The following is a 13,180-nucleotide window of genomic DNA, read 5'->3' on the forward strand; positions in this document are numbered from 1 at the left end:
TCTCCTGGATGCATTTTAAGAATTCCGCTCCCACTAAACCTATCACATTATGACTAACCCAGTTAATGTTGGGGAAGTTGAAATCCCCCACTATTACTACCCAATTATTTTTACACTTCTCTGAAATTTGCCTACATATCTGCTCTTCTATTTCTCTCTGACTGTTTGGAGGCCTATAGTACACTCCCAGCAATGTGATTACTCCTTTTTTGTTTTTCATTTCTACCCATATGGCTTCAATTGAGGAGCCTTCTAAGATGTCATCCCTCCTTACTGCTGTAATTGATTCCTTGATCAATATTGCGATACCCCCTCCACTTTTACCTCCTTCCCTGTCTTGCCTGAAGACCCTATATCCTGGAATATTGAGCTGCCAATCCTGCCCCTCTCTCAACCATGTCTCTGTGACAGCAATGACATCATACTTCCATGTGTTAATTTGTGCCCTCAACTCATTTGTCTTATTAGTCAGACTCCTTGCATTAAAATAAATACCATCCAACCTTGCCAAACCCCCTTGTGCCTTAACTGGCCTATAATTTCCATGCCTTCCAGACTCACTTGCTCTCTCTTCCAATTTTGGCTCTGCATCTCCCCATGCTGAACCTCCTCTCAGGATCCCACCCCCCTGCCAAGCTAGTTTAAACCCTCCCCAACAGCACTAGCAAACCTCCCCGCAAGGATGTTGGTCCCATTCTGGTTCAAGTGCAACCTGTCCGCCTTGTACAGGTCCCACCACCCCCAGAAACGGTCCCAATGTCCCAGGAATCTAAAGCCCTCCCTCCTGCACCATTTTTCCAGCTACGCATTCATCTGGACTAACCTCCTATTTCTATACTCACTAGCGCGTGGCACCGGAAGTAATTCAGAGATTACTACCTTTGAGGTCCTGTTTTTAACCTGCTTCCTAGCTCCCTAAATTCTGCTTGCAGGACCTCATCCCTCTTTCTACCTATGTTGTTGGTACCAATATGTACCATGGTCTCTGTCTGTTTGCCCTTCCCCTTTAGAATGCCCTGCAGCCATTCAGTGACATCCTTGACCTTTGCACCAGGGAGGCAGCATACCATCCTGGAGTCATGTCTACGGCCGCAGAAACACCTGTCTGTTCCCTTTACTATCGAGTCTCCTGTCACTATTGCTCTTCCCCTCTTTTTCCTCCTCCGCCGTGCAGCTGAGCCACTCACAGTGCCATGAGCGTGGCTGCACTTCCCAGAGGAACCGTCACTCTCACCATTTTCCAACACAGAAAAACGGTTCTGGAGCGAGATACACCCTGGGGATTTCTTGACAACCTGCCTGACACCTTTCTTCTGACTGATGGTCACCCATTCCCTCTCTGTCTGCACTTCCGTAAGCTGTGGGGTGACCACATCTAAAAACGTGCTATCCACAAAACTCTCAGCCTCACAGATGCACCTCAGTGCCTCCAACTGCTGCTCAAGCTCCAAAACTCGGAGCTCAAGTAGCTGCAGCTGGTGGCACTTCCTGCACACGTGGTTGGTCAGAGCGCAAGGAGCATCTAGGCCTTCCCACATGTTGCAGGTGGTACATAACATGGGACTGAACTGCCCTGCCATGCCTCTAGGTGAAAAAAAAAACCTTACTTTAAATTAAATACAGTAAAAAAAAATTACTAATGCGCTTTAAATAAAACCTAGAACTCTTGCCTTTCCTTAGCTTAATCTATTTTAAACTGGAGATAAACTGGAGAAAAAACTGGACAAAAACACTTAGCCACTACTCACCAATCAGCTCTCACCTTTGTGCTGACGTCACTTTTTGAAGCTTCCCTGCACTCGCGCTGGTTCTGATCTCTCCGCCGCTCTCTCACGCTGTCTTGTGATGTCACTCTTGTTATTTTCAACAAGAACTGACTGCAGGACACTCTTCCCAGACTGCTTCACCTCAATGCTGACAGCAGGGCACTCTTCCCAGACTGCTTCACCGTGATGCTGACTGCAGGACACTCATCCCAGACTGCTTCACCTCAATGCTGACTGCAGGACACTCTTCCCAGACTGCTTCACCGCGATGCTGACTGCAGGACACTCTTCCCAGACTGCTTCACCTCGATGCTGACCGCAGGACACTCTTCCCAGACTGCTTCACCTCGATGCTGACCGCAGGATACTCTTCCTAGCCAATTTGGCTTTCTAAAAGAATGTTAGTGCTGATTGAGAGGTCAGTTTTTCTCTTGTGCTTTCTAATCCATGAAAAATCAGCTTAAAACTATTCAAACTGTAAAGGTAAGCCTTTATAAAACATTGGTTCAGCCTCAATTGGAGTATTCTGTCCAATTATGGGCATGGGGAGTTGGTTGTGTAGCCGTATTGTCACTGGACTGCTACTCCAGAGATCCAGGGTAATCCTCCGGGGACCTGGGTTCGAATCCCATCATGTCAGATGGTAAAATTGGAAATCAATTAAAAACAAAACCCATGAAACCATAGAAGGAAACCTGCCATCCTTACCTGGTCTGGCCTACATGTGACTCCAGACCCACAGCAATGTGGGAAATTAGGGATGGGCAGATCCCTAAGAATACATCCATGGATGGATTGGTGAAGTTAGAGGTGCTCAAAATCATGAGCCCTGGGCAGAGTAGGTAGGGAGAAGTCTCAGGAAAGAGAGGGTGCTGATTTAAGGTGATTGGCAAAAGAACAATGAGCAGTTAGGATCTGAGCATGGTGGAGGCAGGTTCAATTGCTGGTTTCAAAAGGGAATTGGATAATTATCTGGAGGAAAAAAATTGCAGTGTTATGGGGGCAGGGGGTGGGACAAGTTGGGTTACTTGCAAGGTGCTGGCATGAACATGACAGGCTGAAAGGCCTCCTTCTGAACTGTAACCACTCTATAACTTATGTTACTAATGACCTTTAAGAAAGAAAAGGACTCCAATCATTTGTGTCTTTGACAGGTCAAGGTATCAGAGGTCAGGGGCACTTTTATGGGGAAGATAGAAACAGGTGGGGGCCATTCAGCCCTTCTAGCCTGCTCCACGATTCAGTGGGATTATGGCTGATTTTACCTCAGCTCCATTACCCCAACATTGCTCCAGATCCCATGATAATGGGGTTGTGGATAAGGTGACTCACGGAAAATAAATTACAAAGCTTTAGTGTGTAAAATATGATGAAAGATTGAACAGCTGAGGCTCTTTTCTCCAGAGAAGAGAAGACTGAGAAGTAACATGATAGAGTTCTTTCAAATTATGAAAGGGTTTGATGGGGTAGAAGTAGGGAACATGTTTCCGCATGTGGGCCAGTCAAAAACTAGGGGCCTTCAAAATAAGACAGTCACTAATAATTCCAATTTTTGCAGGGCCAGAAAGTAAAGGTTGGGGAGTGGAACTGGCTGAGTTGCTCTTGTGGAAAACCAGCACAGGCACACAGGCCAAATAGCCTCTTGTGTTATAACTGCTCTATGAATCTATGAATCAACAGGGGCTTCAGAAGAAGCTTCTTATCCCAGAGAATGGTGAGGCTGTGGAACTCACTACCACAGGGAGTAGTTGGAGTGAATAGAAAGATGCATTTGAGGCTAAGCTAGGTAAGTACATGAGAGAGAAAGGAATAGAAAGAAATGTTGATGGAGTTAGATGAGGAAAGATGGGAGGAGGCTTAAGTGGAACATTAACACTAGCATGGACTAGTTGGGCTGAATGATCTGTGTTTGTTCTGTATATTCTCTGTATTTCTATAAAGTGGTAATACTGTATAATCAGCTACATTATTGCGCTATATTACACTACTGCAAATATTATAAAGACATAATGAGAATCTAAACGTTGTAAACATTGATATAGCTACACCACATTAGATATCTCAAAATGATTAATTTTCATGAATTTATTATCTGTGGATCTGTGGATTCTTGCGTTAGTATCATAAATCCAATTTAACATTATTTCTCTAGATAAGGACATTGTATGAAACAAGCACCAAATAAATTGATCTTAAAAGACATTTCAATAGAGAATAATGAGAATGAATTACAGAAATTTAATTGAGGAGTTGGTGGATTAGGTACAGATTAATGTACTTAAGAGTCTATTATAGGCTGCAATCTAATCAAGCTGATGAGATTTTTTGTGTAGAGAATAATGGACAACAGTCAGTATACATAAATATAAACGTTTTGCATTTAGATCTGGTTGCAGCTTTCCCAGAACTCCACTTCTGAGTCCCTCCAACCTGGCTTCTGCCCCTGCCACAGAACTGAAACCGATATTATCAAAGTCACCAATGACATCCTATGTAACTGTAACATGGGTAAACTTTCCTTCCTCGTCCTTCTCCACCTGTCTGCAGCCTTTGACACCATCCTCCTTCAACACATTTGCACCGTCATTCACCTAGGTGGGACTGATTTCGTGTGGTTCCATCCGAGCAGAGAATCACTTACAATGGCTTCTCATCCTGCTCCCGCACCATTACCTCTGGTGTCCCCCAAGGATTGATCCTTGGCGCCCTCCTCTTTCTCATCTACACACTGCCCCTTGGTGAAGTCATTCGAAGACTTTGCATTTATTTTCACATGTGCATTGACAACACCCAGCTTTACCTCACCTTCACTACTGACTCCTCCATTGCTGCTAAATTATCAGACTACTTATCGGACATACTGGATGAACAGAAATTTCCCATCATTAAATATTGGAAAGACTGAAGTCATTATTTCTGGTCCCCACTCCAAACTCCGTTCCCTAGTTACCGACTCCATCTCTCTCCCTGGAAACAGTCTGGGGTTAAGCAATATGAAAGCAAAATATTGCAGCAGCTGGAAATCTGAAATAAAGATAGAAAATGCTGGAAATACTCAGCAGGTCTGGCAGCATCTGTGGACAGAGAAACGGAGTTAACGTTTCAAGTTGAACATGACTCTTCTACAGAACATTATCTACCATATCTGAGATTAAGCCACTCTGTTTGCAATCTTGGTGTCATATTTGATCCCTCAATGAGCCTCCCACCTTATATCCACACTATCACTAAAGACTGCCTCCTTTCACCTCTGTAACATCATTTAACTTCTCAGCTCCTCCGCTGCTGAAGCTCTCATCCATGCCTTTGTTATCTTTAGAATCGACTATTCCAATGCACTCCTGACTGGTCTCCCACATTCTACCTGCTGTAACCCGAGGTCATCCAAAACTCTGCTGCCCACGTCTTAATTCATACCAAGTCCCGTTCCCCTACCACCCTGGTGTTTGCAGACCTACATTGGCTCCTGGTCAAGCAACGACTTGATTTGAAAATTCTCATCCTGCTTTCAAATCCTTCCAAGGCCTCACTCCTCCCTATCTCTGTAATCTCCTCCAGTCCCACAACCCTCCAAGAAACTGCCCTTCAACAGAGACAATTGGCCTCTAAATGATCTCACGATTTACAGCAACTAGATCTAATGGTCTTAAAGAGGAATGCCTGATTAATCACAGCTTCACCTCAGCAGCAGAATAATATTGCGTGTCACAGTGTATATATCACCTTTCATTATAAAATAATGTATCACCCAACTTACCACATACAAAGATACAAGGCACTCTGATAGTGCAAATAAACTAATATAATATGTGAAGAGTATGTTGCACATCAGATGCATGTTAATCAGCTAACAACCACCTCTAACTCCCATAGTGAAAGATCAGCCTAGGTTTATGGCTAGGCTGATGATAGGCTTTGCCCCAAGCACTCCTCTTTGCAAATCAGGACTTATACAAAATCAGCAACAATTTGTATTTATATAGCACCTTTTACAGTAAAACATTCCAAGGCACATCACAGGAGGGTTATCGAATAAAATTTGACACCGAACCACGTAAGGAGATATTGGGACAGGTTGGTCAAAGAGATAGGTTTTAGGAAATGTCTTGAAGGAGGAGAGAGAGAGAGAGATAGAGGTGCAGAGCCTTTAAGGAGGGAATTCGAGAGCTTAGAGACTTGGTACTGAAGGCATGGCTGCCTATGGTGGAGCAATTCAACTGGGGGATGCTCAATAGACCAGGATCAAAGGAGCAGAGAGATCACAAAGGGTTGTAAAACCTTACAGAAATAGGGGTGGGCAAGGCCATGGAGAGATTTGAACACAAGGATGAGAATTTTAAGATCGAGGCACTTCATATTTGTATCCTCTATAATCACCACCACCTCCCCCGCCAGCTACATCCAACCGAAGGTTTTGTGGCTCATCGCGTTTTATTGTACTGATTGTTCATTGTTTCCGTTTTAAAGCACAGCTACCGAGAGGTGGGGATCCTGCTGCTGTACTTGGGCGTAGGAGTCTGCGTCTTCTCTGGGATGGCGTACACAGCGGAGAAGGACGAGGACGTCGGACTGGACACCATCCCAGCCTGCTGGTGGTGGGGCACGGTGAGCATGACCACAGTGGGCTATGGGGATGTGGTGCCCATCACCGTAGCGGGCAAGCTGGCCGCCTCGGGATGCATCCTTGGGGGCATCCTCGTGGTAGCGCTGCCCATCACCATCATCTTCAACAAGTTCTCCCACTTCTACCGGCGGCAGAAGGCGCTGGAGGAGGCCGTGAGGAGCAGCCGCCTGAATGGGAAAGAGACAGAGGATGATGGAGGGGGAGAGGGGGAAGCGTCAGAGATGGAGGAGGGACAGGTGCGGCTGGATGACTGGGAATCACGATACTCCGACAGGCTGGAGAACAACGCACCAACTGCAAAGTAAGACTGTCCAATGGACAGGGAAAAGTTTTATAGAATCTATATTAGATTGCAGGGCTTTACCAAGGAGGATTCTGAATGAATAAGGACTGTTGTCAAAAAGAAATCCTTAGAACTATTATAAACACGCTTGCCTCAGCCACAGCCCTCGATCTATCCAGAAGAAATTGCAAACGTGACCCAAACTCAGCCACACTATCGAGGGTGCAGTGCAATTACTGACACCACAATCTAATACTTACTGCTTGGCATTGCCTTGTGTCAACCCTACACCAGGATACTAAACTTCTGCCATAAACACGGTGTCTCCCTCACAACGCCAAGCCCAGCCACAAGGGGTTTATTATCCATTACTTACTGTGCACAGCAATAACTGAACTGCAACCCAATCACAGTCATTTTCAACAGGCAGGGTGAGGTGGCGGGTGCATAGTGGGTCATGCGGAAATCCTCATTTGGATTACTTGAATTCTAAGCTGGCCAGTCCTACACGATAGCAACAGCTTCTTTGGCCGTAGATGTGACTCCAGGATGGTGTGTTGCCTCCCAGGTGCCAGGGTCAAGGATGTTACAGAACGGCTGCAGGGCATTCTGAAGGGGGAGGGTGAACAGTCAGAGGTCGTGGTTCACATTGGTACCAACGACAGAGGTAGAAAGAGGGATGAGGTTCTGCAACAAGAATTTAGGGAGCTAGGTAGCAGATTAAAAAGCAGGACCTCAAAGGTTGTAATCTCTCGATTATTCCCTGTGCCACGTGCTAGTGAGTATAGGAATAGGGGGATAGAGAGGATGAATGCGTGGCTGAAGAGATGGTGCAGGAGGGAGGGCTTTAGTCTCCTGGATCACTGGGTCTGTTTCTGGCGAAGGTGGGGCCTGTACAAGTTGGATGGATTGCACCTGAACCGGAACGGGATCAACATCCTTACAGGGAGGTTTTCTAGTGCTTTTGGGGGGGTGGGGTTAAACTAATTTGGCAGGGGAATGGGATACAGAGTGGAGGTACAGAAGGGGATGATGCACAGCCAAGTACAGAAGAGAAACTAAGTCAGTCTGGAAGGCAAAGCAAATATAGACCTGTTAAGGCACAAGGGAATAATGCAAGGCTGGATTGCATTTATTTTAACACAAGGAGTCTTACAAGTAAGACAGATGAATTGAGGGTGTTGATTAACACGTGGGAATATGATATTGTTGCTATCACAGAGACATGGCTGAGGGAAGGGCAGGACTGGCAGCTCAATATTCCAGGGTATAGAATCTTCAGGCATGACGGGGGATGGGGGGGGGAGGGGGTGTAAAAGGGGAGGTGGCATTGCATTATTGATCAAGGAGTCAATTACTGCAGTAAAGGGGGATGGTATCTAAGAAGGTTCCTCAAATGAGGCCATATGGGTAGAACTTAAAAACAAAAAGGGAGCAATCACTTTGCTGGGAGTGAACTATAGGCCTCCAAACAGCCAGGGGAGATAGAGGGGCAGATATGTAGGCAAATCTCAGAGAAGTGTAAAAATAATAGGGTAATAATAGGAGGGGATTTCAACTTCCCCAATATTAACTGGGATAGTCTTAGTGTGAAAGGCTTAGAGGGGGCGGAATTCTTAGTGCATCCAGGAGAGGTTTTTGAGCCAGCACGTAGAAAGTCCTACAAGAGAAGGGGCGGTGCTGGACCTAATCTTAGGGAATGAAGCCGGGCAAGTGGTAGAAGTATCAGCGGGGGAGCATTTCAGGAATAGTGACCATAACTCTGTAAGTTTTAAGGTAGTTATGGAAAAGGACAAAAATGGACCAGAAATAAGGGTCCTGAATTGGGGGAAGGTCGATTTCAATATGATAAGACAGGATCTGGCCAAAGTGGACTGGGAGCAGCTACTTGTAGGAAAGTCTACATCAGACCAGTGGGAGTCATTCAAAAAGGAGCTAGTGAGAGTTCAGGGCCAACATGTTCCCGTAAAGGTGAAGGGTAAGACCAACAAGTCCAGGGAACCCCGGATGTCAAAGGGTATAGAGGATTGGATAAAGGAAAGAAAGGAGGCTTATGGCAGATACAGAGGGCTGAAAACAATGGAAGCCCTAGAGGTGTATAGAAAGTGAAGGGGGCGGGGGGGGGTTCTTTAAAAAGTAATTAGGAGAAAGAAGAGGGACAAGAGAAAACACTGGTGGGCAAGGTAAAGGAAAATCCCAAGGGCAATATTAAGGGCAAGAGGATAACCAGGGAAAGAGTAAGGCCCATTAGGGACCAAAGTGGCCATCTGTGCGTGAAGCCAGAGGATGTAAGTGAGGTTTTAAAAGAGTACTTTTCATCTGTGTTCACTATGGAGAAGGATGATGTAGGTGTAGAAATCAGGGAGGGGGACTGTGATATACTTGAACAAATCAGCACTGAAAGGGAGAAGGTATTAGTGAGCTTAAAAGTGGATAAATCCCCAGGCCCAGGTGAGATGTATCCTTGACTGCTGGGTGAGGCAAGGGAGGAGATTGCAAGGGCTCTGGCACTAATTTTCAAATCCTCTCTGGCCACAGGAGAGGTGCCAGAGGACTGGAGGACAGCGAATGTGGTACCATTATTCAAGAAGGGTTGGTAGTAGGGGTAAACCAGGTAATTACAGGCCAGTGAATCTACCATCAGTGGTAGGGAAACTAGTGGAAAAAATTCTGAAGGACAGGATTAATCTCCATTTGGAGAGGCAAGGATTAATCAGGGATAGTCAGCATGGCTATGTCAGGGGGAGATCATGTCTAACAAATTTGATTGAATTTTCGAGGAGGTGACTAGTTGTGTGGATAGGGGTAGTGCAGTTGATGTAGTCTACATGGATTTCAGTAAGGCTTTTGACAAGGTCCCGCATGGGAGAATGGTCAAGAAGGTAAGAGCCCATGGGATCCAAGGCAATTTGGCAAATTGAATCCAAAATTGGCTTAGTGGCAGGAGGCAGAGGGTGATGGTCGAAGATTGTTTTTGCAATTGGAAGCCTGTGACGAGTGGTGTACTGCAGGGATCGGTGCTGGGACCCTTGCTGTTTGTAGTGTACATTAATGATTTAGACGTGAATATAGGATCAGTAAGTTTGCAGACGACACGAAAATTGGTGGTGGTGTAAATAGTGAGGAGGAAAGTCTTAGATTACCGGATGATATAGATGGGCTGGTAAGATGGGCAGAGCAGTGGCAAATGGAATTTAACCCTGAGAAGTGTGAGGTGATGCATTTTGGGACGACCAACACAGCAAGGGAATACACAATGAATGGTAGGACCCTAGGGAGTACAGAGGATGAGAGGGACCTTGGTGTACATGTCCATAGATCCCTGAAGGCAGCAGCACAGGTAAACAAGGTGGTTAAGAAGGCACATGGGATACTTGCCTTTATTAGCCGAGATATAGAATATAAGAGCAGGGAGGTTATGTTGGAGCTGTATAAAACACTAGTTAGGCCACAGCTGGAGTAGTGTGTGCAGTTTTGGTCACCACACTATAGGAAGGATGTGATTGCATTGGAGAGGGTGCAGAGGAGATTCACCAGGATGTTGCCTGGGCTGGAGCGTTTCAGCTATGAAGAGAGACTGGATAGGCTAGGGTTGTTTTTCTTAGAGCAGAGAAGGCTGAGGGGGGACCTAGCAGAGGTGTACAAAGATATGAGGGGCATAGATAGGTTGGATAGGAAGAAACTTCTCCCCTTAGTGGAGGTGTCAATAACCAGGGGGCATAGATTTAAGATAAGGGGCAGGAGGTTTAAAGGGGATTTGAGGAAACATTTTTTCAGCCAGAGGGTGGTTGGAATCTGGAACACACTGCCTGAGGGGGTGATAGAGGCAGGAACCCTCACAACATTTAAGAAGTATTTAGATGAGCACTTGACACGCCTTAGCATACAGGGCTACGGGCCAAGTGCTGGAAAATGGGATTAGAATAGATAGGTGCTTGATGGCCGGCATGGACACGATGGGCTGAAGGTCCTGTTTCTGTGCTGTATAACTCTATGACTCAATGAGAAACTTGCATTTATATAGCGCCTTTGATGTCGTAAAATATCCCTTGATGAAAATAGGGAATGCACTAAAGGCTAGAACTGGAGGAGCGTAAAGATCTCGGAGGGTTGTGGGGCTGGAAGAGGGGCAAGGCCATGAATGGGTTTGAACACAAGAATGAAAAGTTTAAAATTGAGGAGTTGGGGTCCCGGTGCCAATGTAGGTCAGCAAGAGTTTTGGATGAGTTGAAGTTTATGTCGGCTGGAAGAGGCCAGTGAGGGGAGTATAGGAATAAGTGGAGCCTGGAGGTAATAAACATTGGATGAGGATTTCAGCAGCAATTGGTCTGAGACACCATAAAGACTGACTCCTGGAGAATCAAAAACAGAAATCCACCATCGTCTCCATGGTGAGAACATATGGAATCACGGAAAGAGAAATGGTCATTTCGTGCATCAAACACAAGCCTTTCACGCAGTCCATGTACAACTTATCCCATCATGGACAACCACCCACCCTCCACCCTCCACCCCAACCCCGCCCTCACCCCCATCGCCTGTTTAATCCATGCAAGAAAATTCACAAGGTCATCAAAAAAAACTGCAAAATGTTTAGCCAATTTTGCAGCTCTCTTATTGGAACCTTACCTCTTGACCTTCACAGTTAACAGATCTCTTCCTCCCTCACTGCAGTCGGATGGATTTCCATTGGATAGAACAGGATCCGGCCATTGTTAAAACTGGGCATTCATTATGTGCATTTGTTATTATGGTGAAGTTCTATCCAAGACGTGATGGCGTGTGTGGCTTGGAGGGAGACTTGGATGTGTTGGTGTTTCCAATCACTTGCTGCCCATGTGGTCCTGGGTGGTGCAGGTCATGGGTTCGAGAAGTGCTGCCAAAAACTTTTCACGTTAGCACCCTAATTACCAACCAAACTATTGGTCATTATTGTTATCGCTCCCTCCATTCTGCCCACCCCCACTTGCTGCTCTGTTTACTGGAGCTGAATATTGAAGTGTTATTACAATGAGAATGTGCGCATCTTCTTTGAGTTGTTTCAAGGGGTCAAAATAAAGGGCTCAAGATAAATTGAAGGGGAGTAAAAGAAGACCCTGGTCTGAGAGGAACAGCCAAGTCTGAATTAATTGACTTTTGCTGAGGAAAAGAATCACTGGGGGTCTGTGCACCTGAACACAACACAATATCTCCACCATTGTCAAACCATTTGCTGATAGCATTTGGTTTCCAACTTGCCCTCCTCGTACAAGCAGGGAGCCTTTAGAACCCAGGTTTTCCATTTCCTAATCGCCAATTATAGGAACATAGCAGCAGGAGAATGCCATTCAGCCCCTCAAGCCTGCCTGCTCCATCATTCAGTTAGACCATGGCTGACCATCTACCTCAATGCCGCTTTCCTGTGCTATCCTCATATCCCTCGATGTCATTGGTATCTAGAAATCTATCGACCTCTGCTTTGAACATACTCAATGACTGAGCTTCCACAGCCCTCTGGGGTAGACAGTGCCAAAGATTCACCACCCTCTGACCGAAGAAATTCCTCCTCATCTCAAGTCTTAAATGGACTGCCCCTTATTCTGAGACTGTGTGCCCCGGAAACCCTAGACAGGGGAACCATCTTTTCTGCAGCTACCCTGTAGATGCAGAATATAATTAGTGATTCATCTCATCATTTTTGATAGAGTTAACAGGGAGGAAATGTTTCCACTGACCAAGGCGGGGGGAGTGGGGTAGGGGAGGGGAGGGAAAGTGGGATTAATAAGCAGAGAACATAGATTTAAGATAATTGGCAAAAGGACCAAAGAGTGAGGTAAGGAGAAATTATTTTATGCACCGAGTTATGATCTGGGCAGTGGAAGCAGATTCAATAGAAACTTTCAACAGGGAATATGATAAATACTTGAAAAAGGAAAATATGCAGGGCTGTAGGCAAAGAGCAAAAGGGAGTGAGACTAATTGGAAAGCTCTTTCCAAGAGCTGTCACTGATACGAGGGATCAAATGGCCTATTCCGTGCTGTATCATTCTATGATTCATATGCTGGCAGCTAGTACATGAATGTGATATGCATAACCGAAACCTCTTCACTTAGCAGATTTGCAGGACACGCTTGCCTATCTGATGTGAAAAATTAAGCTATTCAATCAAGTTATCAATACCAGAGAAAAATCCAATTTGGACGCCAAGCCTGGCAATGCCAGCTTAAGATGTCATAAGATTTGAAATCCATCCAATTACTACAATGACCTTTGTTGTTTCCCCTTCCCTTGTCAAAGTTATTGCAAAAGTAGCAGATCAATGGAAATGATTTAAGGCCATCGTGAGCAGAATAGCTCCAACTCCTGAAATAATAATGAGTTTTAACTTGTTGATAGTTATTGATGTAATACGATTGATATTCTATCCTTCCTCAAATATCCATATTATTCTTATTGGAAAAGGTGGATCACTCTAACACTTAAGCATCTCAATAAAGTTTATTCAGTGTCAATCTTCACATTCTACC

At 45.3% G+C, this 13,180-nt stretch overlaps 1 protein-coding gene across 1 annotated transcript in view; it reads left to right on the forward strand.

Moving 5' to 3' along the window:
* LOC144689140 (delayed-rectifier potassium channel regulatory subunit KCNS1-like) overlaps positions 1 to 6,970 on the forward strand; it is a 29,027-nt gene extending 22,057 nt beyond the window's left edge. The window contains exon 4 of the mRNA XM_078556278.1: positions 6,234 to 6,970. Coding sequence (XP_078412404.1) covers positions 6,234 to 6,695 — 462 coding nt within the window. The 3' untranslated portion in view covers positions 6,696 to 6,970. The remainder of the gene's footprint in view (positions 1 to 6,233) is intronic.
* Positions 6,971 to 13,180: the final 6,210 nt, after the last annotated feature.

Source organism: Cetorhinus maximus, chromosome 13 (assembly GCF_964194155.1).
Source record: "Cetorhinus maximus chromosome 13, sCetMax3.hap1.1, whole genome shotgun sequence".
NCBI lineage: Eukaryota > Metazoa > Chordata > Chondrichthyes > Lamniformes > Cetorhinidae > Cetorhinus > Cetorhinus maximus.